Source organism: Papilio machaon, chromosome 17 (assembly GCF_912999745.1).
Source record: "Papilio machaon chromosome 17, ilPapMach1.1, whole genome shotgun sequence".
Lineage (NCBI taxonomy): Eukaryota > Metazoa > Arthropoda > Insecta > Lepidoptera > Papilionidae > Papilio > Papilio machaon.
In genome coordinates this window covers 5,007,075-5,033,841 of record NC_060002.1, presented here as the reverse complement: position 1 = coordinate 5,033,841, position 26,767 = coordinate 5,007,075, and the positions used below count along the sequence as shown (strand labels likewise).

At 34.3% G+C, this 26,767-nt stretch overlaps 3 protein-coding genes across 5 annotated transcripts in view; 1 reads left to right on the top strand and 2 right to left on the bottom strand.

Moving 5' to 3' along the window:
* Nucleotides 1-3,484: 3,484 nt before the first annotated feature.
* On the bottom strand, nt 3,485-8,754 carry LOC106721442 (CXXC-type zinc finger protein 1). 2 transcript variants are annotated; one of them, XM_014516380.2, is made up of 10 exons: nt 8,617-8,754; nt 8,413-8,534; nt 8,158-8,321; nt 7,840-7,963; nt 7,405-7,512; nt 6,899-7,088; nt 6,151-6,348; nt 5,394-5,600; nt 4,122-4,369; nt 3,485-3,681 (listed from the first exon to the last, which is right to left on the bottom strand). In XM_014516380.2, the coding sequence occupies exons 1-10, from the start codon at nt 8,641-8,643 to the stop codon at nt 3,579-3,581; spliced, it is 1,491 nt and encodes a 496-aa protein (XP_014371866.2). In that variant the 5' UTR covers nt 8,644-8,754; the 3' UTR covers nt 3,485-3,578. The 2 variants fall into 2 exon arrangements, with proteins under 2 accessions (XP_014371866.2, XP_045537806.1); XM_045681850.1 differs by having other exon boundaries at nt 6,899-7,085.
* A 588-nt stretch (nt 8,755-9,342) lies between these two features.
* LOC106721488 (dynein axonemal assembly factor 10) lies at nt 9,343-11,886 on the top strand. The gene is made up of 6 exons (XM_014516426.2): nt 9,343-9,787; nt 10,000-10,127; nt 10,505-10,722; nt 10,875-10,997; nt 11,207-11,319; nt 11,632-11,886. The coding sequence occupies exons 1-6, from the start codon at nt 9,414-9,416 to the stop codon at nt 11,837-11,839; spliced, it is 1,164 nt and encodes a 387-aa protein (XP_014371912.2). The 5' UTR covers nt 9,343-9,413; the 3' UTR covers nt 11,840-11,886.
* A 4,132-nt stretch (nt 11,887-16,018) lies between these two features.
* Nucleotides 16,019-26,767, bottom strand: part of LOC106721697 (protein pellino) — a 54,546-nt gene continuing 43,797 nt past the window's right edge. For both annotated transcript variants that reach the window (XM_014516728.2, XM_014516729.2), the window contains exons 4-10: nt 19,462-19,656; nt 18,807-18,986; nt 18,574-18,681; nt 18,217-18,373; nt 17,410-17,590; nt 16,455-16,604; nt 16,019-16,049 (exon numbers count right to left, since the gene is read on the bottom strand). In XM_014516728.2, the coding sequence (XP_014372214.2) occupies nt 16,478-16,604; nt 17,410-17,590; nt 18,217-18,373; nt 18,574-18,681; nt 18,807-18,986; nt 19,462-19,656 (948 nt within the window). In that variant the 3' untranslated portion in view covers nt 16,019-16,049; nt 16,455-16,477. The remainder of the gene's footprint in view (nt 16,050-16,454; nt 16,605-17,409; nt 17,591-18,216; nt 18,374-18,573; nt 18,682-18,806; nt 18,987-19,461; nt 19,657-26,767) is intronic.

The following is a 26,767-nucleotide window of genomic DNA, read 5'->3' as shown; positions in this document are numbered from 1 at the left end:
GCCTTTGCGTTCAAAATTAAACAGAGAGCCTTAGATTAGCCTATGCAATACATAATTAACAGGGAAAGGATAGAATTTCTGATTGAGTCCATTTTAAACAACTTTGGTCAATTTCAAAATAACACTAACTACGTGATAATGAAGTAGATAACAACAATATGAAAAAGATAATTGAATGAATAAAAAGAAAAAAAAATTGTAACAATATTTCTTATCGGCCAGTATGTTTTTTTCAACGAAAAAAGAGTAAGAAACAGACTTGATATCTGGTGACATTAAATTATTTGTCACATTTCTCTATAAAAAATTATAAGATAGGCGTGTCAACACAGATGGTAAATTACATTAGTCACAAGAGTGCGTGTTGGGGACTGTCACTTTCCGCGCGAAAATCACTCGAATTAGGTAAATCCGATGGGTTAACGCTTTTACGGTCACGCTCTTTTGTGTGCCTTCACTTCTTCCATATGTGATTGATTAATACAATTGTCATACACATATTGTGTACTTTTTCCCTACAAAAATATAGACCCCAAAACTGTAACTGACACTAATTCACAAAATGTACGGTGGATATTTCTTATCAATGTAATTAACATATTTTTAGCAAAGGAATTGAACAAACAAGTTTTCCATATGGGTTTCTGTCCCAATATTTGATATGCTATCGTCAGATAAATTAAATCTAGCTGCAGTATTCACTCATCAAGTCATAACTTAAGAAATCCGGAAGGATAAAGTACAACATTTAAGTAAACCATTAAATGATTCTGAGTACAGCTGTTTGTAGAACTTCGCAATAGAATTTTTCAGATTAGAAAGAAAATAAAGAAAGAAAGAAAAAACATTTATTGCCACACAAAGAATATGAAATCAAAAAGAAAAACACACACAAGGCACAAATTGGTATTGGTACAATAGTGTGACAAAAGGGAGCCAGCTCAGCAAAGCAGGGACAGACTAAACTGCCCCTTCGCTGGTTTTCAGCTAGCACCTTATTAGAAGTTAAAATTAGAAGTTTCCAATATAATAGGACTTCAAAAGATAAGTTACAACAGCTCTTCTTCAACTCTTTAGTTAACCATGAATTATATCTCGTTTGTATCTACCATGTGTCTTATTAACATTGTATTATAAAATGGGGCAGTTATCGCCGTCAAATTATAGGATTTAACAAAACATGTCAACTGAATTACACGCTTCAATTACGAATAGTAGAGGGTGGAATGGTTTTATTAAATCTCGGGGCGTGGAAACGCACGTGTTCTAAGGGGAGATGAGAAATATGTTTTGATATTGTTACTAATCTGATATCGCACTCTCATTGTATTCTAATTGGTTTAGGGGACTTTGTGACGCGTATTGTTGCCTAACCAACCTAGATAACCCGCGTCGTGTCTCTACATAGTTCATCAGAATAATTATTTTATTTTTACGAAAAATGTCGTCTTACAACCAAACATAATAGTATAGTAAATCAGTGTTTTACTATAGTTTATAAATCATACTAATATTATAAATGCGAATGTTTGGATGGATGGATGTTTGTTTGAAGGTATATCCAGAACGGCTCAATGGATCTCGATGAAATTTGCCATACAAGTAGAATATGGTCTGGAATTCCAAATATGTTACTTAATAAGTGTTTTTTAATTACTCGCGGACCGAGTCGCGGACGACAGCTAGTAAAGGATAAAAGACAATAATTGTAAGTAGGTAAACATTTTCTATCTTGATACCGAAACCGACAAAGTCTTGTTCAACTAATATGACGTTTGAAAAATTTACTGAAATGTTCGTAAGAATTCCTGTAATTCATATAAATTGCTTAAGAAATTAAAGCAAATTGAATACAGTCAAACCTACCTATAAGCCAGAAGCTGAGTTAAAAGAAAACCTCCTATAAGCGAGAAAAATATCGAAATCCTTCGAACTCTAGCTTAACCAGATTCGTCTGTATTACATAAAACAATCGCATGAAGAAACTAAATCGTCGAATAGTTGCTACTAACTTGAAGCTGTAAATATAAAATTGTAACTTTTAATACAATTATTATTACTATTAGATTTTAAGTAACGTCTAAGCGTTTCTAATATGATAATGTTATTTTAATAAGAGGCAACCGTGAATAATGCTGCTGCCAACCCCTCGCCTTATTAAATAATAAAGTAACCATAAAAATATAATAGTCTAGGACATAGTGGATTGTCGAGATTGATATATTGGTATTTCAAATGTTTTGTATTTAATTTTACATTTTTTTTATAACTATCGTAGTTATTACAGCCATAAAGCTCTAAAGAAACGGGGTTCATGCCATGATTGATTTAAACATGGTGCATTTAATTGACTCGAAATATGTTACGGTCAAAAATTCAGGGCTGACTAAAATGAAATTGCACGATTAAGTAAAATACGTGCCAGTTTTGAAGTTGCAGATATCGACCCATCTGTATGGTATGTAAAAGAATTCATGGACACCCTAATATGTATGAAATAGCTTGCACAACACAACTGTTTGACCGTGTCTAACTGACGATCTGTTACTCTAAATATCCACATGACGACTCTCATCTATCATACATTTCGCACGCACATTTGACATGAACATTATTATAAATATAACAAAATAATTTTATACCTATTGGATATGATAACCATGATAGCATAGATGTATAACCTAATAGCTGTCGCCCATGAATCTGTTCGCGCGGAATCAAAAAAAGCGTAAAAAGAAACTTATGTATTTTTCCAGATTGTTCTACATCTTTGCCAAATTTTATCAAGAGCCGTTCCGGAGATACCAAACATCCATCCATCTAAAGTCTCGCATCTATATACATATATATGTATATATAGGTATAAGAAAGTCGTGTTAGTTACACTATTTATAACTCAAGAACGGCTGAATCGATTTGACTGAAAATTGGTGGGCAGGTAGCTTAGAACCAGGAAACGGACATAGAATAATTTTTACCCCGTTTTCTATTTTTTATTCCGCGCGGACAGAGTCGCTGGTAAAAGCTAGTTTATAATATTATAGTAAGATATATGGAGTATTTTATACAATAAGTTTGACGTCTAACGGAGAGTCAATTATTAATTTGTCATTAGTGATGGATTTACTCGAGTTAAAGGACACCAGGGCTGTTTCTCCTCATTTTTGTGGTCTAGATTTGTTATCTGTAGACATGACCGTGGGTTTCTGAGACCGTAATTCCCGTTAAAAACATATCGTTATCTCTGTTTTGTCAAAGATAATGACAGGAATTATATGTTTTATACAGAGATTTTAATCTCAGAAACCAACAATATGTCCATTGCTATAAAATAATTTTTATGAGGCGTATGGAATAAAAATATTCTCAGATATGGTCCTTCGAGCAGGATATGTAATTTTTTTATATTTATTAGTAAAAAATAAAACAAAACATATAGATTTGCATATATTTTTTTTAAATTTAATAAGTGTATTATGCGTACTTTTTATATAAAGTTAATTACAAAGTTATAATTATTACTACATATTAGGCGCGAGGTTATTAATCTTATGGGAGGTGTGATGTGACCTCCTATGTCAGGAGGACTCCTTCATCTTGCCGTTTTCATTAACTTTTGTGATACGTTCCATTACCTCGTGGTTGTAAGTCGAATGTAACATTAAACCTAACACACCAGCTCTGAAAAAGTAATTTAAAAAAATGTTAGACCTTATTTCGCTTAAACGACTGCACCGATTTTGACTTTTGAGGTGTTATTTCCATCATAATTTTTTATCATCATCGTATACTTCTCTTGAATGTCAGGCGTACGGTCAGTTTTTAGTTCATCATCATCAGCTCACTATACGTCCCCACTGAGGGGCTCGGAGCCTACCCCAAGTTAGTGGTGACTAGGACATAGTCAACCATGCTGACCCAGTGCGGGTTGACTTCATACATATAATTGAATTTCTTCTCAAATATGTGCAGCATCACTATATTGTACATTTGTAAATCGAAAAACACATAGGTATATGGCGGGATTCGAACCCAGAACCTGCAGATTGCAAGTCAAGTGCTTAACCCCTGAACCGCCGACGCTCATTATTAAATAAATAGTAATTCAGTTTGTAGGATACCTCGATGCCATAGCCAGTCGTATGCTCCTCTCCTGCTCAACGAGCTCGTCCAGCCTCAGCCACTGTCGGACGCGCTCCATGTCGATCTCAGCGCGCCGCAACTTCTCCCACTGGTAGTGCTTGAGGCAGGACTTCTTGGGAGCGCGGCAGAACTCGCCTGTAGCCTCAAACACCTCGCGAACCAGCGGACATCCACACACATCTGTATCGCTCACTTTCGGATCTTTGAAGTGTTCAGGACACATCACCTACACAAACAATAACACTATTAGTTACTTAAAAAAGTAATTGTACACTTAGGAGAAGACGAATTCATTGACACCTAACTCGTCAAAATCGGTTCAGTGGTTTAGGCTGTAGGCAGTCACATAAAAACTTATTCAAACTTTCGTGAGACTTCATCATTAAACTTATATAGAAACGGCTAAAACACTCACGTATATATATCCGGTGTCGTCACCGACTAGTTTCGAGCCCTTCGGGGGCTTCAGGGTGAGTGGAACTGGTATTATTTTCCGGACGCGGCCCCTCGCTCACTGCGCTCAGTGAGCTCGAAACTAGTCGGTGACTATATCGGATATATATACGTGAGTGTTTTAGCCGTTTCTATAGAAGTTTAACATAAAAACTTATATATTTTCACCCTCTTGTCATTCGAGTCAATATGTCATAACATTCTAACCACGACATTTCCACAATCGATCGACAACAATCGTAATTGTACATTTGCACATGAAAATGATATTTGAAATTATCTTACACTCTTCAAATTAACATTCTAACATACACAATAAATAATTTTATTTGTCATTTTTGTTCATATTTAAAGATTTAATCAAACATTATTAGGTTCGTTTGACCTTCATTTTTTATATATACCTGACATATTTTTCAAAGTATTTTGTCACAAAGTAAATATTTATTGAATATTTACTTTGTGACAAGTGTTAGTTCTCGCTCGCTAAACATACCGCGTGAAAGTAAAAAAAAAAACTTTTTTAAACTGAAGATACCTTCTAACAAACATCCATCCATCCATACATCCAAACATTCGCATTTATTTATGTAAGACTAGCTGTCGCCCGCGACTCCGTCCGCGCGCAGTTAAAAAAAACTTAATAGCGATATGAATTTTTTCTCGCCTTTTAAACCTTCCCTAGACCTCCACGAACATTTCAAGACTAAGATAAGATAAATCCGGTCAGCCGTTCTCGAGTTTTAGTGAGACTAACGAACAGCAATTCATTTTTATATATATAGATAATACGATACCCTTAATCGTTTGCAGTAGGTGCCGTTGACTGGATTGTAGTAATCACAGAACATGCTCTGTCCATCGATGCGAGTGCGATGTCTGCTGCCGAAAGATGCCTGCGCTTCATACTTCACGAAGCACTTCTCCATGTGCTTGACGGCGGTGCGAGAGTGGATCTCGTGGCCACAAGTTATACAGTACATAGACGTCTCATCATCTGCCTCCTGTGTAACAATCATACAATGGACGGAGTTTAACTACCCGACACAGTCGATTTAGTAGCAATAATATACATTAAATGATTTAAATGGACCCTTAGTGATCATTAACAACAGTGAGTATGACATTTTTCCACATATTTTAATCGTTTTTCAAACGTTTGTAATCGCAATCGCAATAGATAAATAAATTTTCAAAACTTATAGTCCTTCAAGCCGGATTTCATCATTTCTTTTTTTAATTTAATTTGATTTAATTTCAATTAGAAAATCATCAGCTACCAGTCATTTGTCGGAGGACACAGGACCCCGTTACCTTGATTGTCTTTTGCTATTTAATATTTTGAATACACAAACTTTACACTTTCATTTACCTTCAACCTTAACGTTGGAGAAGACATCGAAAAAACAATAGGTTTTACTATTAATAAAAAAAAAAAAGAAGAAGAACTTTATTTATTGATTTAGATTTAGACTTAGCTATGTTTAGTCCTGATTTAAATTTAACTAGTCTGCAAAAGACTAGTTAATTCACAAGTGCATTATATGTGGGTACCTTGTCATCTGTGTGTAGTATGGTGGCGTTGTTGGCGCGCGCGACGAGCGCGTCCAGGTCGGCGTGCTGGCGGTCCAGCGCGCGCAATGCCGCCTGCGCACGCGCCAGTCCACCTCGCACCACCTCCAGCGCCTTGCGGTTGTGCTGCTCCGCCACACAGCTGGAGAGAGACCACTCCTGGATACGCTGCGGCAGCACCTGAAACAACAATAACAACTAATCTAAGTCACGACCCTCAGTTACATAGGTCATCTTCGACGATACTGAGTTTAGTAGAGCGTCGGTGGCTCAGGGGTTAAGCACTTGACTTGCAATCTGCAGGTCCTGGGTTCGGATCCCGCCATGTACCAATGTGTTTTTCGATTTACATATTTATATTTATCCGACGTTCTTACGGTATAGGAAAACATCGTGATGCAACCTGCAAATATCTGAGAAGAAATTCAATGATATTGTGTAAAGTCAGCCAACCCGCACTTGGCCAGCTTTGTTGACTATGTCCTAGTCACCCCTAACTTGGGGTAGGCTCCGAGCCCCTCGATGGGAACGTATACTGAGCTGATGATGATGATACTGAGTTTATTGTTCTTTTTCTTAGTATCATTTTATGATACTGTAGAAATTATACGAAAAAATTACATCTCAACTGGTCTCAATTGTAATCAAAGTAGGATTCAGAAGGATGTTAATCGACAAAAAGATTGAGGTGGACAGTATCTGGTAGTGATGCAGGGAAAGGCTCTCTGACCTGGTATATCCTGGCGGTGGCGAGACGCATGCCACATTCAGTGGAGCAGTACTTGGAGGAGAAGCGCGCGGCGCGAGTGCACTGCGGCCCGTAACACTGACGCGCCGCCGCCGTCTGCAAGTGCGCCAGCGACTCCTCCAGCTCGTATGTCTCCCGCTCGTGATGCTTCTTCTTTACTCTGTTACTGCTGCTTGAAGTGAAAAGCTATCATCACAGTATGGATGTTTGCACCAAACATGACTTGTGGGCCACAAACAAAAAACCTCCTAGTAGAAGACGAAATAAATCAAATACTTATCAAGTAGTAATAGTAACTTAATTGACCAAAAGATGCATCAAAAAAGTGACAGCCATGTTGTTTAGTCTATCCCATAGTAAGGCATAAGTCTAATCCTATCCTTAGTTCCTACATATACCAGAATGTAAGGGAAATTTATTCTATAATTGATCATGATTACGTTAAGGTTTAAAAAAAAAAAAAAAATTATGTTATTTAAAATTAATACCTGGACTGACGCAAAGACTTTTTGTCCTTGGTGCAAACCTTTTGTCTGCATCTCATTTTAAGCTTGTTATTGCCGCCAAATTTACGTTTGTCTTCACAAGCATCACAACTAAAAGTAATTGGAATTTATTATTAAAAAAAAGCAAGAAACTTTTATACAAACAACATATTGATTACTAGCTATCGGCCGAGACTCCGTCTGTGCGGAATTAAAAATAAAACATAATAAATAGCCTATGTGTTCTTACAGACTATGTTCTACATCTGTGCCATATTTCATCAAGGCCCATTGAGCTATTTCGGAGATACCTTCAAACAAACATCCATCCATCCAAAAATTCTCATTTATATTAATAAGATTACAATAATATAATATAGATGTTGGCCAAACATCTTACAACTTGCTTATAAAAAAATAAGAAATTTGATTACTTACTGGCCACAATCATATTCTTGTAAACAACCTGAACAATCTCCACAACCATCTTTTGTAGATCTCTTTGAAGATTTATTTTCTGAATGATCCTTTTCCTTTCGTTTCTTTTTTCTATCATCACGACCTGGAAAACAATAATTCACTTGTCGTTCAGCACTTGGATTTATGTTGGTTAGAGATGGTAAGGTAATTAGTGATTGGTGTTAATTCAATGAACTAGTTGAATCAACTAATTGATTAACATGTTGAAGAAAGCAAATTAACATAACATTTCATTGATGAAGACCATCAATGACCCATTTCTTAATAATAACTAACCTGAGTCAACATCATTTTCTCTTTTTTGTGGTCGAAATCTTGTCTTCAAACTAGGGTCTTCTTCACGGCACCGTTCACAAAAATAGTTCTTTATATACTTTGCCTCTCTCTCAGATATATTAATACAGTCACCGTGGTACCATTCCTCACAAGCGTCGCATGCTCTGCAGAAGAAAGTAATATTAAAATTAATTTTTTTGAATACGAAATATCATCATTAAAAATGTTTAAACATCATTAAATCACTTAACTCACATCATAAACCGAGAACTATCTGACGATCTGCAGATACAGTACGCTTGACCAGCTTGATTTAGCAATGTTGTAATCTTCGATTGACGTTCGGGCAAATCGAACTGTTTAGCAATATCTGCCTTCTGTTAAACAAAACAAAGTTTTATTTAATAATAGGTTAAATCAAACTAATTGAAATTACAAACAAGTTTAAGCAATACCAACACTTTGCTTATACTTCTTATCACTCATCGTCAAAAAATTATTATGATGTTAGATGAGTAGTTAATAAGTTATATTGAATTGTTTTAAGTTTTATTTGATAGTTAGAATTACATTGATAATTGTTATAAAAATTATTAAATTCTGATTTGACATCAATTAAAATTTCGAAGTCAGAGCAAACAATGAATCACTGTGACATTTGTTACTTAGGGATGCGAATGCGATGGTGTAACGTTCTATAACTCAATGGTTTTTGAAGCGATTTATCGTAAAAATTCTTGAAAAAGAAATCAAAAGATTCTTATTAAATTATAAATTAATGCATTTTCTAGTTAAAAAATTATGTTTTCAGATTTAGCTTTTTTAAAATTACATGATCTATAAAGAAATGAAAAATTTCTCTCATGCAATAAAAATTAGAAGTATAGGAGACATTTCCGAACGTTTTGCTGGAATTGCAAAAAAAAGGACTTTTCAAGATTTTCCTGGATCAAAAAACATATAACAAACCATTATTTAATTGAAAAATACGTAAAATAAACTGCTTATAATCCGTTTACATATAAAGAAGTAATTCACTTCGTACAAAATGTAAAAAACTATAAAAAAAATTACGTTTTAGCTAATGGGTGGAGTAAAGTGAAAAAAAAAGAAACCTTTAAGTTTAGTGCTTTTATTATCAAATAATTATAAACGATAAATGACTATGTTGTGAATTAAAGTTTTTTCACATTTTAGGATTTTTAAAAATCAATACCAATTTATTTTTTGAAACGTCAACTTTGTTTTCCGTTACCATGGCAACTCATCATGTTTTGTCAATAAAAGTTAGAAGAAGCAATTTGGATAACTCTCTTGATTCTGTTGCATTTAGTTCAACTTATCCAATGGAAGACCAAGATACGCCGCAAATTATTACACATATCGAACACAATTTAGATCATTCTTTATTCGACTGCAAATGGGTACCGTGCTCTGCTAAATTTGTGGTTATCGGATCACTACCTAAAGGCAGCGGAACTATTGAGATATTTGAGATATCCTCAGGCGAAATTAAAAACATAAAGGTAATAGAGCGACCAAATTCATTTAAATGTGGAACCTTTGGCGCTAGCAGTGACGTTGAGCGAAGATTGGCTACCGGCGATTTTAAAGGAACTTTAGAAATATGGTTTGTTTACTACTTAATAAATCGACTAAATTTTTGAGTTACGTTCATTATGTTCACGTATGTTCTAATCTAACTTAATATACAATGGTATTACATATTTGAATACCTTGGCTAATCTTTCAAATATCTTTTGGTGAAATATAGTTTCAAAATACATCAATTATTTGTTCTGCTGTACTAAAGAGTACCTATGGTTTTAATATTGTTTTCAGGGATTTAGAAAAAAGCAGTCAAGTTTATATAACAAAGGAACATACAGACATTATAAATTCAATAGATGGAATGGGAGGTAGTACTGTCAATTGTGGCGCTCCTGAGATAGTGACCGGAAGTAGAGATGGTAACTATTAATTACCCCCTCTTAAAGTAATTTGACAAATGCCCTGAAATCAAATATGCTTCATATTATGTAAAAAGGGATAATTTTTGTTCCCAGTTAACTAAAAAATGGCTAAAATGATCTAGATGAAATTTGTCATAGAGATAGGTTATGGAAAACTGCATTTTATACATTTTGTAATCCACATGAAAGAAGACACAGACAACCACTTTCAAAGTATATTCAAGGGATATTGCACTCTGGTGTACAATAACCATAGAACTCCTCTGCCAAGATACTTATAGTCTGTGTTTGATTAAAGTGAATGAATGGGGTAACAATATTCGTTAATAAAAATGGCATGGCAGTGGAGTTTAACTGTCATATGTAATTTTAAGGTACGGTTAAGGTTTGGGACCCCCGTCAGCGTGGCAAGCCGGTGGCGAACATGCAGGCGGCGCGGGGCGAGACGCGGCGCGACTGCTGGTGCGTCTGCTTCGGCAACTCGTTCAATGACGCAGAGCGTATCGTGCTCGCCGGCTACGACAACGGTGATCTCAAGATGTTCGATCTCAGAACTATGTCCTTGAGATGGGAGTGCAATCTCAAGAATGGGGTAATGACAGTTTCACATGGGCAAAACCAGTCAATGCATATATTTTTCATAAATAAATATGGTGTGTAGTGACCGTTTTCTTAACTCAGCGACTAGTTCGTATCTCTCGTGTGTTCGTTAAAATTATATGTCAATTTATTACATAATTTCAGGTATGTTCCGCAGAATTTGATCGTAAAGATATACCAATGAACAAACTGGTTGCGACAACATTGGAGGGAAAGTTTCACGTATTTGATCTCAGAACACAGAACCCCACTAAAGGATTTGCCCAAGTAAGTATGGAGTTGACAGTTAAAAAATATAGTTTAATATTGAAAGTAGAAATTATTATTTATATATACCTGCCTCTACTTTGTGTAAATGAATGAGAGATATTATTGCCACCATATCATTAACTGCCTATTTTTGTAGATTTATTATGAGAAATCTACATTAAGGTGTTCCCTAAGTAAACGATTCTGAGTAAGGTTATTTTTTGTAGGTGTTAGACAACTCCGCTCAAAGTGGAACAATATGGGTTGCGCGTCATCTGCCGCAGAACCGAGATATATTTGTGACATGCGCTGGGAACGGTCAAGTTACACTTTGGAAATAGTAAGTAGTCAATTAAATAAACTTCTAAACTTTAGTCTTAACAGTTTCCAAGCCTTAGTTACCTTGTCTTAAATTTTTTAAGCCTGAGGTGTATTAGAAGCTTGCAAGCCATAGGGTCTTAGGAGCTTGCAAACTTAAGGTATTTTAGAAACTTACAAGAATCTCAGACGCTAGCAAGTTGTAGGCGTTTTAGAAACTCTCAATTCAGATTCAGGTCTCTTAGAGACTTGTAAGACAAAGGTGTCTTAGTGTGTTGCAAGACAGTGATTGGTCACTAGTGTTGCAAGGTAGAGATGTATATCTGTTGTGTAGTGAGTACCCGGAGCAGCGATGTCACGTGGACGGGTCGGGCGCGGCGTGCGGCGTGGCGGGGAAGCTGCGCCGGCTGCAGCGCATGCTCATCAGTACTCAGCCCGTCAACGCCTGGGAATGGAACCGCGACCACGCCGGCCTCGCTCTCGCCACCGCCTACGACCAGCACCTCAGGGTAGTTGTCACCACCAAACTCAATTTGCAATGAACTCTACACTAAATGTACATTTCTTATACTTAAGTTTCAATAAGGGAGACCACTATTTTAATTTTAATTTGTTTTATTTTATGTTTATTAATGAAATTAAATGTAAGATTGTTTTATTGTATGTTTTTTTCAGTAAAAAAAAAAGATAATAAACTTATTAATGACTATTATGTGTATTTGTTTTAAATGAAACAACATATCAAATGTCTAACTCAAAAGAGCATTTTTATTAATCCTAGCAATTATAAATAAAAAAATAAAAAAGGCTAGCATTCAGTTCTTATTTAGACTAATATTAGAACATGTTACGCGCGGAACAGTCGTACATTTTTTGTATTCTTTGTCGCAGCCATTCACTATGACTTTTTACGCCATACTTTTTCAATTAACATCTTGATAGTAAATCAAAGCCACTGTCATGAAAGAAATTATTACAGTAGATTTGATTTATTCCGAACAAAGCCGGGCTTCCATCTTAATCGAAATTTATGCTAAAATATAACAAAAACACAATATTTAATTCAACATAATTCATCGCAAAACTAATATTGAGAAGCGATATATAAAAATACAGACGCAAAATTACTGTTTCACTATAGAAGGACTACGGAAAATGTTAGCAGATCAAATTTTGAAAATTTACAACACAGCTTTTTAACTTCTACAATACTTTAGCTTATTTAATCATTTGTATCACAAAACTTCGTAAAACAATAATTTATAAACCTCACTAGAATAACAGATATAACTCTTTTCAAATATCTTGGCGGCTCAAGGTGATCAGCGCGCTGCGCAGTGCCCTTCTGCGCAGCGACATGCGCCAAGTTAAGAGCCGCCAAGATATCTGAAAACATTTATACAATATATCTCAAGGATGACGTATCGAAAACTCTTATGCCGCGTCTCACTAACTAGTGGTTTCGAATTGTACAAAAACTATATATTTTTTTCATTACCAATCTCTAAGCTAATATCGCTAAAAATATAACTTACATTATTTATACAACTCCTCATACAAGATGCATTTGTTGGTTCAGTAAAACTCTTTCAAACTTTTAAATCAAATAAAATACATAAATAGAACATTACAAATTCTGTGACATGTTTCAAACTAGAAACTACATTTGATGCGAAATTATTAATTACATAGATCATTTTCTACATCATTATCAAGCGCACGGTGAATTATAAAAAAAATCACCATATCTTTTAGTATATAAAAAATATCAAATTTGTTTGATCCAATAATTCGTCAATTGTTAGATTTGAACAAAAGCGTCAAACAAAGCTATACACTATCAATTTAACAAACACGAAAAATTTGTAAAACAAAATCTGATATTATAGCGTATTTCAATTGTAAAAATCTTGAATGAAGGATAGGTATATTTTAATTTATGTAAAAGTCTATCTATGTAATTATATCTTTTACTTTTTCCATCCAGTAAAAGATTTTGGCGCCATTCAATTGTCATTTCTAACCGCCACAATTTCGGACCAATCAAAAGCGTGCATTTTCTCACGTTCGAAATTCGAATATTTTCTTTTTTAAAAGAACAAATTCATAAACTGCCAGTTTTAATAATTAATTTAGAGAAATATATGAATAAAAAACAGATACACAAAAAAATATAGCAACACAATGTGTACTGTATAAATCATTTAATATTAAAAGCCAACAATATTTGAAACACATTATATTCTAGTTGGCTTGTGCTACTGCTAACACGCTTACACTATAAGCCGTACCACACGCTAACAATCATAAATTAACAAACAAGAACTGGAAATGGACACTATTTACATATTCCACATACATTCTCGCTACTTATTTCAAACAATTATGATGTATCGATAAGGGTGCGGTTACAGAGAGCTAACAGCTTGTTGAAAAAATAATCGTTTACAAATTAGAAAATTATATACACAAGGTAAATATGTGTGCATTATAAAATTAAAATTAATAAAAATTTAAATCATATGGAACCTTAGGAATAACATCTTTTTTTTTTAGGTATATTATTAAAGTTAATACATAAAGAAATCAACTGTCACTTCAAAATATTTTGAAATTAAATGTCTAACCATGAGTTTCTACTTCCGAAACATCTATACAAAAAATTGTTACCACATTTTGTATGTTTTCAAAGTTCAAACCCTCGGTAAAATGGGTTGATGTTAAATACATAATTATTAATATAAACATACCCTTAACTTCACGCAATGTTCACATTTTTCCAAAAAAAAAAGCTGCATATCACAACAAAAATATCACTTAAAAAAATTACGCATCCATTAATTTTAATCATATTTACCATTTTTATATACCCAAAGTATTATATATTCTCAAGCACACCATACTTGAATTTATTATAATTTCTAGTCAAACAAGGATATATGTCCCGATTAGAGGCGCTGCTGTCGCAATTATTTCTGTCAGAGTACCCGTCAAACAAAAAAGATAGAACATGACAAGACAGCTACAGTACTTAAGATTTCGTGACACTTTTTTGTTTGACGTTGACAGTGTGGCGCTAGTGTTGTTATAATTTAGTTTGACTTATGCCCACCAAGTCAGTTAACCTTGTCGGTTTATACACTGTTTCTGAAAAGACATGTCAAACTGTTCTTCAACTAATACTCGTGTCAAATTAATATGTCAAATCAGAAATGTAGTTTAAAAAATCAGACATATTCATCCACACAAAGAACCTTCCGAAAATCTAGCATAATCATACTAGAAATAATACCTTAATAACATGATGTATCTATATTTTTTTTAATTAAATAAAAACATTCACTCGTCAACGAAACCATTAAAATATCGCAATATACAAAGCAATTGATTATTGTTCACTTATTTTTTTAAATCCATTCAATTTTTTTGTTATTTTACATGTCATTAACAAATAAATAGATCGTTATCGGGAAACATTTCATCTTAGAAAATATTTTAGAAACTAACATCAGTGAAAGAAACAAACGTTCTTACAACATTATAAAATATTTGCATCTCATAAATTATATTATTTATTTTGCGTCGATAATTTTGTATCGATAGTTAGCACAACACTAGCACTTAATATTGCAATACAAATATTTTCCCTTTGCCACTTTGAATATTAAAAAAAAACATATCGCCATGTTTAAAACGATTATCTATATAAAGTTATTTCAAATATTTTCAAATACAAATGAAGTTATTTCAAGTACGCCAGAGAATGAAAGTTTGTTGAACAATAATCGCTTTTAAAGTGGGAAGAGAATTTTTTTTTATAACTTTACTAATTATTTTAATATTATTAATTTTGGATCAAATAAAGAAATGTTTGAATAATTAACTTCCAAAGATACCTATAAAAAATAGTGTTGGAAATGTTTACGTCGATAACACAAAATATACACAATTAATTTTCTCAATTCGGTAACGTTTTTTAATCGATTTAACAAATTTGTATGTCAAAATGTCGACACAAAATCAAAATGTACCAAAATTAATTTAACACGTTCAATGCGACAATTTTAATTTATAATTTAAATCAACTTGCAGAGCGAGTCGGTAGCACTGATTGTGTTAATTCGATAAATTCAACTTTGGTGAATTTCCAGTCTTAAATAATTTTAATTCATAGATACAAAATAAACATTTAAAAAAATATTCACATACTGGGAACATTTGACTTCAAATTTAAATGGAAAAATGAATAATACAGCAATTATTCTATTTTGTACCTTATTACTTTAGCATATGATATATAATTAGGTTGATTGATTTAGATAAAAATCTCCGGGCTATTTAAAACGCTTACAAGAACTACAAGTTTTTATTTAAAATGAAAATAAAAAAATAGCACAAGCACTTGAAGTTGGCACGTCAAGCAGAAGAGTTCTCTTCTTCCCGAAGTGCCATTTGAAAATATAATGCATATTCCGCTACAGTGTGTTCCTAAATTCCCAGTCACTGAGAAATTGTTGTCTCTGTTTTTTTCAAAGGGAAATTGAGGGATGAAATGATTTTATTTTCTTCGATAGTCAAAACTCAAAAAGAATTAAGTTTTCCTTCAGATGTATGTCAGTTGTAACACTGTTGTTCTCACTCAACAAGCGATAAGCAATATGTCCTTAGCCATAACTAGGCATTAATGATGTCTCTTTGTTCCTTCATTATCATGACGTAACCACTTTCCTACGTATAATTCTATACGCGGATCTGTAAAAAAATATAATGATAAGTAAGCTAGACTTTTATTTGATCATAATAAAAGTAGAAAAAACTTTTTCTCAACAGTGGAGCAAAATTCGATTTCTATGTAAAGAATTATATTTCACTTAAAAATAACACAATTCTAGAAAATACTAACTGCTTGTAATGATCCTCTTACAAGTCGAGATATGAAAAAGTTGAAATCTTAATTTAAATTGATTTAATTTAAGCATTACCAAATTTAAGTTCTTGTCGCTGTAGTCTTTACCACCTCTATATTCATGATAATCTGTCTTGCATTGGTCTTTCAAAACTTTATTCTCTGAGAGATATCAAACTTATGAGAGAGTGTAAGAGATACAGAAAAAGAGATAGAGTGAGAGAGAGATATATAAGAAGTGAATTGCTTACGTGTGTGTGTTGTGAGATGAGATTCAGTCGAGGTTGTCCTGGAAGATGAGGCGCACATACCCGGGCGAGCCCTGCAGCGGCGCGGCACAGAACGGACAGATCGCGTGGAAACCATTCGTCCCATGCGGGATGTCCACACTCGCCCAGTATCTGTCACATACAGTACTATTGTTACACTCAACTACCAAAACATTACTAAAACTGTTAAAAACACTTCGGTAAACAATCTTACTTCTTACTAATATTATAAACTAGCTTTTTCCCGCGACTCCGTCCGCGCGGAATAAAAAAAAAAAAAAGAAAACGGGGTAAAAATTATCCTATGTCCGTTTCCTGGTTCTAAGCTACCTGCCCACCAATTTTCAGTCAAATCGATTCAGCCGTTCTTGAGTTATAAATAGTGTAACTAACACGACTTTCTTTTATATATATAAGACTAGCTTTTTCCCGCGACTCCGTCCGCGCGGAAAAAAAAAATAGAAAACGGGGTAAAAATTATCCTATGTCCGTTTCCTGGTTCTAAGCTACCTGCCCACCAATTTTCAGTCAAATCGATTCAGCCGTTCTTGAGTTATAAATAGTGTAATTAACACGACTTTCTTTTATATATATAGATGTATAGATGGATGAATGTTTGTTAAGGTTTCTCCAAAATAGTAAAACGGATCTTGCAGAAATTTTGGTATACATGTTTATAATCTGTAAGGTATACAATGAATATAATCTGAAAGAATATATAGGCTAATAATTACTTTATTTTTAATTCGTAGGCAAAAACTATGAATTAAAAAGAAAGAGTAAGCTGATCACATAAACAGGAAATTACTGAGATCTAATATGGATGCTATAAAGTAAGAGGGTGAAAGAAGAGTTAATGTTGTCCCAACCCTCTTTAGGACTAGGTAGGCAGGATAGACTGATGATGATGAAAGATCTCTATGTATTAGATACATACTTGACGGTTCTCTCGGAGGCCATGTGTCCGCAAGGGTTGAATGCGTAAGTGGGCGGGCCTGAGTCTACGTAGAATGCGGGCTCGATGCCCATACAGACTCGCACCACCGGGCCCGCCGTCAGGCACATCGGGCATCGCCTCACCCCCGCCTCGCTGCCCTCCGCACCCCACGAGTGCTCGCCTACAACACAACATACAATGTTATAAAAAAATAAACAAAAAAAATATGAAAAATACAATAAAAACACTACATAGAATACAAATTGATAATTCACAGTCAGTTCAGAATATTACAAATGCGAAAGTCTAGATCAGGGATTCCCAAAGTGGTCGATATCGAACTTTAGGCATTGCTAATTCTCACTCTGTCTTCTATTGACCTAAGTCAGAATGAATAATAATAATAATTGATCTTAAAAGTTTAAAAATCTTAAAAATTTGGCCATATCTGGGCCATGTTTTGGGGTCTGAGGTAACAGTTCATTTTGGAACAGGGGTCACTTGTCCTAAATAGTTTGGTGATCCCTGGTCTAGATGGATGAATGAATGGATGTTTGTTAGAAGGTACCCCAAGAAGGCGTCAACGGACCGTGATGAAATTTGCCACAGATGTAGTATATAGACGAAGTCGCGGGCTACAGCTAGTAGTAGTACATTATAATAACACATTAGGTGCTCTTTCATTTGCATAACATTACATGGATGATATTAAAAGTAGTTTTTTGGATCGATCTCAAGGATCAAATGTTGATATCCATTTAAAATACGTATAGATCGCAGCATCCCCTGGCGAGAGTGACATGTTACCTTGCACGTGGCCGCAGTGCAGGTAGACGTAGGGCTGGTTGAGGTCCTGGTGTGCGGCGGACAACTTGCGGGGGATGACGAGGGTGTTGAGGCCGACAGGACACTGCGGCCGTCCCGCGTTCAGCTCGTCCACCAGTGCCTCCAACGTGCGCTTCGTCTGATACATTTCACACCTCATTAATAACTCAGTATACATTCATAAATACATGTCATCGTAATCCTTACTTAGTACAACTCCTGTTCTTTGCTAAGTCCGGTTCTCTATAGTCAAAGTATTTCATTCAAGAACATCTTCGTACCAAACACATTGTCGAAGTGAAGCTTCTATTAAAATGTCAAAATATAAACTAAACTTACAGGTGAATTTTTAAGTCCTTCTGCACTCCTCCACAGCAGCGTGGCGCCGCACAGGTCTATCATCGTTCCATCTCTCAGTACATTTGTCTCTGCTTGACATGGCACACCCTGGAATGGAAGAAATCAAAATGAGTTAAGACAGTATTTTAATAAAAAATGTTCAGATCGCTTTGTAATATACCTAGTACAATTGCAAATTGACAAAATTGAGAACCGGTCAGTGATGAAGTCACCTTTTGTTGTGCTGAGCGGCTCTCTCTGAGCGAGAAGACGGCTCCACCGACGGAGGTCTCACGCCAGGGGCCGCAGGTGGCGCTGCCGCCGCAGAAGTCACCGCGCGGGTGCATTATCAGCACGCCGTTCGTCGTCAGTCCATCTATCTCGTGATTCTCCGTCCATTTTGTCGCTTTTTCCTTTAATTGAAAGACATTTTACATTAGTAATTATACGAATAAAGATGACAATAGACATAAACTAAATTGTGTTTCACTAATCTATCTTATCTAGAGTACACAGTAGTAGTACAGAGTAGAACATAATAAAATAATAATAATTAAAAAATTTCGAGTTTGACAGAAACAGATCTTTCTCTTTTCACGGTTCTACGAAGGAAGCGGTCAAGTCAGAATCTTTATGTTAAAAAACCACAATAACTGTACTATCCAACCAGTAGTAGGTAGGTACTGTTGGCCTCACTAATAACGAAAGTAACGTCTCAAAGATCACTTTCTCTCTTTATGGGAATCTTAACAAGATCAGAGCTATCGACTTGCCTTGCGAATTCAGATTAGTGCGGGAAAACTGTACACTAAACGTGTTACAAAAAGCAACTTTATAGCAAAGGCCATACATAAAACTTGACAAAGCACAGATTGCGGTAAAACTTACGCCAAGAAATATATTCCTGGAAGAATCGAAGCCTGCCGCGTAGATGCGGCAGTTGTTGACATCGTTGCGGTCGGCGAGGATACGACAGGCGAAGCGAGAGATGGTGCTCTGCAGCACCTTGGTGTCGCCGCTCTTGTCGCCCGCCACTGTGTCCATCACCACGAAATCGATCGGGGACTCCGATGATCTGCCAATCTGGAAACAAGAATGCCAAAAATTAGACTGAGACTCACAAAAATGAGGAAGCCTCTCAAACAAGAGTGAAAGATCGTGGATATACTGCGAGATGTCGGAACAAAGATATGGTGGTTACTAAAATCATTTTGTATCTCGACGAGATGAATAGTAAGCTGGTCCTTCGAGCTAGATATAACCATAAGGCGAGGCTAATTTCTTTGTTCAACAAGTCTTTTTTTTTCAGATAATTCTTGCTACAGAATAGATTAGTTTTGCTCTGAAATTACTTTTAGTGGATCAGCAATGATATACTAAAGGCATTTTATATTAGTCACGCCTATCTACAGAATCTATTTTGTTATCATAACAGGCCGTCTGTCCGTCTGTCTTATCGTACATTAATGTAATGTAGGCAGGGACGATAGGAAGCTTTTGTTTTTAATTTCGTTATCGTTCGTTCATTGGAATGACTACATTTAAGTTGTTCCTACGATAATAAACACTCGGATAACAAAATGTTTACAATTGTTCGGAAAATACAAGATGTCACAACGTCATTTATAGACATTGATTAGATAAATTTTATTGTTTGAAAGAAAAAGTGTTTTAATACACACAAAAATAACGTTTTCTTAAGTTTTGTTCGTTTCAACATCAATCTTACAAGCTTAATTACAAGCTATACAGTATATAGTAAACTGTAATTGCATCTGTGTAAATTGCAATCTTACTACTCGTAATATTATAAATGCGAAAGTTTAGAAGGATGTATGAATGTTTGTTTGAAGGTATCTCCGGATCGGCTCAACGGATCTGGAGAAAATTCGGCAAAGATGTAGAACATAGTCTGGAAGAGGACATAGGCTACTTATTACGTTTTTTATTCGGCGTATAAGGAGTCGCGGGAGACAGCTAGTATGTCAATAAAAATCCAATCTTGTGATAGATATTTGCATGAACTTTATCTAATAGAGTATAATGGATTGGTCCATGAACGTCTCGTCAGTTGTGGGTGTGAAGGCATGTGACGTCATTGGTTCCGCTCTGCGCACGCACCGCTCTGATTGCCAGTAAGGAATTACCAAGGCTAATTACACCATCCTCTACTAATTTCATTTAAATTAATTTATTTCAATTACAGTCAAAACCGTTTATGGCGACATCGTTTAGAACAACATACCGGTTAAATTGACCAAAATCAAAGGTCCTGGCTGAATGTTATATACATATCTTTCCTATTAATACCTGTCACCGGTTGTTACAACTATCGGTTTTTACGACTCAATATGAGTAGTCCCTTCGATGTCGTTATAACAGATTTTGACTGTATTAGTAATAATTAAAAATATAGAAGTGTCCTCTAATTCATAGAGTTCCATGTAGGTACATATGTGGATTTTACATAAATAATGCTCGCCTCAAATAATTAAAAAAAGCAAAAAGTACAGAATAATAAAATTTTGTATTTTTAAGCACAAATACTGTACAAAATCGAAGAGACGTCTCTTGGAACAGTTTTTTTAAACGTTTTTGCAAAATGTATTCAACAAGTACAGACCTCGACGGGGTTTTAAAACGGTATCGCGTAAACCTGAATGTAAAGAATAATTTAGGACTTTAAAAATACTCCATTCGCAATTTAGAGATAAGTAGGAATTTCGTGGTAATGACAGTGATTATTTTTTGCTAAAAAAACTTCACAATTTTTTTAGTTAGGTTGAAGGGAGATTGAAAGTATCTGTCTTCTCTTTCTTATTGCTTAAACTATTACAGGTACTTTACTCTCTCTAATCTACTAAAGCAAGGTCTTTTAGTCGATGTAATTATTTCATTAGCAAATCGCGTCCGCAAATGCGCTTCACCTCGCTAGCAGAACGCAGAACCCTTGAAGGCCATTCTTATCGCAGACCTACGCTAGCGTTACTAATAGTTACCAAATTCATTAACAACCTTGTCAAACACTATACATACTTGATACTCACAGTTTAAGTTCGAACACAGCCCCTTTTTTCATATACTAAATCTATTTTAAGGGAAAGCCTTTATAGATTCCACAACTGGCTATAGTGAAGAGAAGTCCGTAAGTCAGAAAAATATTATCTATTCGAAAAGATCTTAACATCTATCCGCATGAAAGGCGACGTACACATTATAAGGGATTAGCGACGGTAAAAACCATACAAATATAACTTTTAAGACCTTACTTTGAGCTTAATGGGAAGATTCAGTAAGTACCTACCGCTTGATTGCAAAGCCTTTGAAAGTCATGACGTCAATGCTGTAAGTAATCCTAAAATTGCGGAAATTCAACTTACGAAACTTGAAAAGGTCTTTACGATTAAAACACAATTTTTCTCGAACTTAAAATGAATCTTACTATAATATTATAAATGTGAATGTTTAAACGGATGTTTGTTACTAATAAACCTAACTCGGTGACATTTGGTATAGATGTAGAACACAGCCTGGTAGAAAACATAGGCTACCTATAAATCTAGAAACGTCTACGGTTCCTTCATATCGCTATTACAAAAAACATGGAGAGAAATCTAATTAAAAATTACCATTAAATGTTTTGTGTATTAATTTATGTTCAGATAATACTATCTTGTACATTGGAAGATTTTTTATAAAATTCCAACAAGCGGCGTATTTTTGCCGTGACTTCATCGGGATTACCGGAGCGAGTACAAGTTCAAAGTAAACAGGTCTCCTACAATGATGGGCGACTGATTGATATGTAGGAAGCTGTATGAGCAACTATGTAACTACATTGTGATAACGCAGTTCAAAGAGCAAACATACTACAAATCTTATTATTGACGTTAACATCTTTTCTTTTATCGATTATCACCAAACTGCTTTAAAAATAAACCAACAACTATTTTCTGTCATTAATAAATCTTAACTTGGAAGATAACTACTTATTGAGATGTGGTTAAATAGGATAGGTTCCCTAAAAATAAATTATATTGTAGTTGTAGTACAAAAATTCGTCATACCATCACAAAAACGCACAAATGATCTTGTTTCGTTCAACGATGCAGTGGTTTAAGAAATAGAAATGCGAAGAGTAACACAAGAACAATAATCCTACGTAACAGTAGACGGTATTAGGTGGCCATAGCCGCATAATGAACCTTCTGAAACCGACACCCGACCGCAGAGACGAAGACTATAGGCCACAATTGCAAAAGAGAACCCGAATGAAAAACTATTGCTAATTATAGTTATCGAAAACTTTTTAAAGTATTTAACAAATATTTTATATATCTGTCTTTGGCATTTCTAATACTGAAAACAGAAACATAAAAGAGTGCAGAAAGGGTTATGAGGAAAAAATATCAAAATACCTTTTCGCCTCCATATCATCTTGATTTAAAAAGATAAATTTTTAGATTTGTAACAATAGAGGCGGTTAGTGCTTGCTCTTCCCTTTCCTATTCAACTCGGTTCCACTTTTATGAATACGTGATCGGTGGCGCGTCTGCACCATATTATTCGACCATGGTTACCATAATTTGGGTGGACAATATAAAAATTTTGAGTAAATATTATGCACTTATAATGCACAAGTTATATTAGTGAATTTCTTACAAAGATCTATAAAACGCTATTTTCTATTACTTCCTATTTTATCCTATTGTTATAAATAAAAATGAATAATCGTTTCCTTTACCAATACAAATGCAAATTGTCCGTTGTCGTATTAAGCCATGGTAACCCTACATATACCTGCATTGTCCATTTTTATAATTTAAACTCTTATAAAAACATACAAGCCATTTTGGAGTTTGAATGACTGAATCCTCGGAAATTTTTAAGAGCACAGTTAACAGCCCAACTTCCTTGTGCCGAGACCAGTTCTGGTTGAGCTACCATTGGTCTTAACATTCTTTTGTTGGCGAACATGCGGGCAACGTCCCGTAACATATAGCGAGATCAACTTACAACTGCTTTGAATATATAAAAAAAATACAAATAGATACGGTATACGAAATTTGTATATGGCTTTGTTAAAATATCAGTTAACATTAAAAAAAAAACTTGTACCTACTTATTCAAGTTAAAAACTGTACTGCATTACACTACTTACTAATACATTTAAGTTATAAAATATTCCTAATATTATAAATGCGAATGTTTAGATGGATGGATGGATGTTTGTTGATGGATGGATGAAAATTGGTACAGATCTATTACATAGTCTGGAAGAACACACAGGCTTCTTATTTCGTTTTTTTTTTTTCAATTCTGCGCGTACGTAAATGCGGGCGCAAGTTCAAGATAATATACCAATCACTATAAAATAACTTACAAATGTGAACAATAGATACATTCGAATGATAAACGTTCTCCTAAAAATAGATAATGGCATGTATTCCGTATTCTCATTCTAGTTTATAGCATTAAAACATATTTTTTTGCAATATTTCTATTGGAAAAATAAATGTTGTTGATTTCGATAATTTTGCTTTTAAATGCGTCATCATGTTATTAAATATTTAATGTTAATATTCATATGTCAAGAAGTATTTACGCTGCAGAATGTGCGTCGTTACTTTATTGCTAGCGTGGTGGGTTTCCACTGATGATACGTTTGTATATAAAGATATCGTCATCCCTTTCATTCTCTATGAATAAACAGTGATAGCAATATGTTTCTGTACAGGTGTTACAGTTTATTGACAGTGAAAACTGACGTTTTCGTAAAGTCGTCATCCATTCAACAGGTAATGTGATATGCACTCGATGAACAACAGGAAAAACGAGATAGTGTGACACCACTCTAATCAGTCGATTGACAACACTGTACTTAAATATTTATTTTTTCTTTAAAAAAATAGATAACAATTTAAAACCAAAAAACGAAAAAGATTTATGTTTTCACTAATTCAGTAATTTCTATTTTAATATACATATAGCATAGAAAATGTTTCGAGTTCCTCTAGTGATAAATAATAGTTTTTACACATTGCTTATTTAAACGCGATATTTACAAGAAAATTAAAACAACAAAAATATTCATTACTTGTTACAAATAACATTATATAAATTAAAACACTATATCAGCTCCGTCATACTTAATTTCTTTTTGTATCAATATAATTTTAATAAAACAAAAATAATCACAAAATAGCTCGCTTTTTTAGTATCATTGTGCGTAAAGAAAAACTCATGTAATTAGGTACTTGGCGTTGAAACGCGAAAATCGCGTGTAACATAATCCTGCCTTAATTCCATACACAGGAATAATTTATAACACCCTTAGTTAATTTAAATATAAACAACGTCACGGGGGAGAGCACGCCTCATTTTCACCTTTCCTACAGTTTATTTAATAATACATAAATGAATTCTCACCGGGAAGAGAGAACAAAGTATTAGGCTATGAAAAAATATTACAAAGGGTGGGGGGACGTCAAATAAAGGTATACAACACGACGCCAAGCCATATTGACGAGCCTAATGATATTTACCTATTTTATCTTAAATTCATATAATTTTGAAGCAAAATGGTCGATGAATTAGTACAAGAAAATGAAGAGATATAAGAAAAAAACTACAAAAGAAAACTATAGTAGGTATTACAACTATATAGAAGGGACATGTGACAAAAAAGCGGTACAGTTATGAATTTTGCACTTTCATAATTTGCATACTTTTTAAAGTTTGTGTAAAATGTGATTTTGTTTAAAAATATTGTGAAAAGCATTTGATACAGTTGTAAAGTTTGAATTGGAGATGTGTATAAGTTGGCACATACGAGATATTCAAATTTTTTATCTCTGGTTTCATATACACTAATGAGCTCAACGCCCTGTGTCTTCAGCGTACGTAGCCATGATCTGCGCCAGTATAGTTTAACACGGTCGATAGGCTTCTTTCCAATAGGGTTACCATATTATAAACAAAAAAAGGATAAAATGTTTAGACTAGATGGTATGTAAGGGACTCCTTTTATGCAATAACAGAGGGACTAGCAAATAAAAAAAAAACATATTTATGGTATTTTTAATATCTCGTAAACTTGGGTTTTTGCAACGTTAATTGTTTATCCCACATGATACAGAGTTACACATTTTACAAATGTTAATAAAATAGCCAAAGTGTACTTGCTATAAATTTGCATTTGTCAGACAATTCTATATTAGATGCTTAAAAAAAATTAGGCTAAAATTTATATATTTGTTTAATGATTTGTGGTTACCCTACAACCGACAGTTGGCGGAGCGTAGGCGACATAATAGCGAGGCAGTTGAATCTGTTCCAAATGTTATTTGACTAGTTGGTGTATATGATTTCGTTTACTAAAATTAATGTTTTTTTATTATAAACGACTTGCGATGAATGTAAAATCGACGTAAAGCGTGAAAAAAAAACAAATTTCAAGGTAAAATTAAACAGTAGCAAGGCCGAATTAATTGTTTAAAAACATAAACGAAAATTTCTTGGCTTAACACTGCGTTGACGAATAACTGTAAAAACGTATAGACAAGAAGACATCCCATGCAAATCTATTATCCCATATTATAATCCAACTCTATGTGCTACTAATAATATAAATGCGAATGTTTAGATGGATCGATGTTTGTTTGAAGGTACATCCAAATACCGTTGACATATAAATGTAGAGCATAATCTGGAAGACACATAGGCTACTAAGTTTTTTTTCAATAAGCTTAGAAGTAGTCGCGGGGGACAGCTAGTTTATTAATATGCAAACTTACAAACGTATTTTAGGATGTGTTATATATCGAATATAGACACAAATGACATCGACCTGAGTAGGCGTGATTATGTCTTACAAAAAAATCGTATTAAATATTTAATAATGATCTAATAACTAAACTGACACGAGTGTAAAAGTGTATTTAGCTTAAGTATGCATAACACATTCAGTTAATTTAATTATAGTATTCAGTAGTCAGAGGTAGTAATCCTCATAGGAATTTAACCTAGATATTTAAAAATACGACGAATGTTATATATACTTGGGACCTTTACCTTGGTCGCAATCCCTTTAACCTTAAGTGGGAGTTGAAAGATGGTACACCCAATTACACAGCATTATTATATTTACTATTCCTATATTAAATAGCAACTTGCTCCCATCTTTGAGTTATTC

Coding starts and splice junctions, on each gene's coding strand:
- LOC106721442 (XM_014516380.2), bottom strand. CDS start 8,643: ATGAGTGATAAGAAGTATAAGCAAAGT. Junction 7,089..7,404: donor AAGTCTTTGCGTCAGTCCAG/GTATTAATTTTA, acceptor TTTCACTTCAAG/CAGCAGTAACAGAGTAAAGA. Junction 3,682..4,121: donor CGACTGGCTATGGCATCGAG/GTATCCTACAAA, acceptor TTACTTTTTCAG/AGCTGGTGTGTTAGGTTTAA.
- LOC106721488 (XM_014516426.2), top strand. CDS start 9,414: ATGGCAACTCATCATGTTTTGTCAATAAAAGTTAGAAGAAGCAATTTG. Junction 10,998..11,206: donor CCACTAAAGGATTTGCCCAA/GTAAGTATGGAG, acceptor TATTTTTTGTAG/GTGTTAGACAACTCCGCTCA. Junction 11,320..11,631: donor CAAGTTACACTTTGGAAATA/GTAAGTAGTCAA, acceptor TCTGTTGTGTAG/TGAGTACCCGGAGCAGCGAT.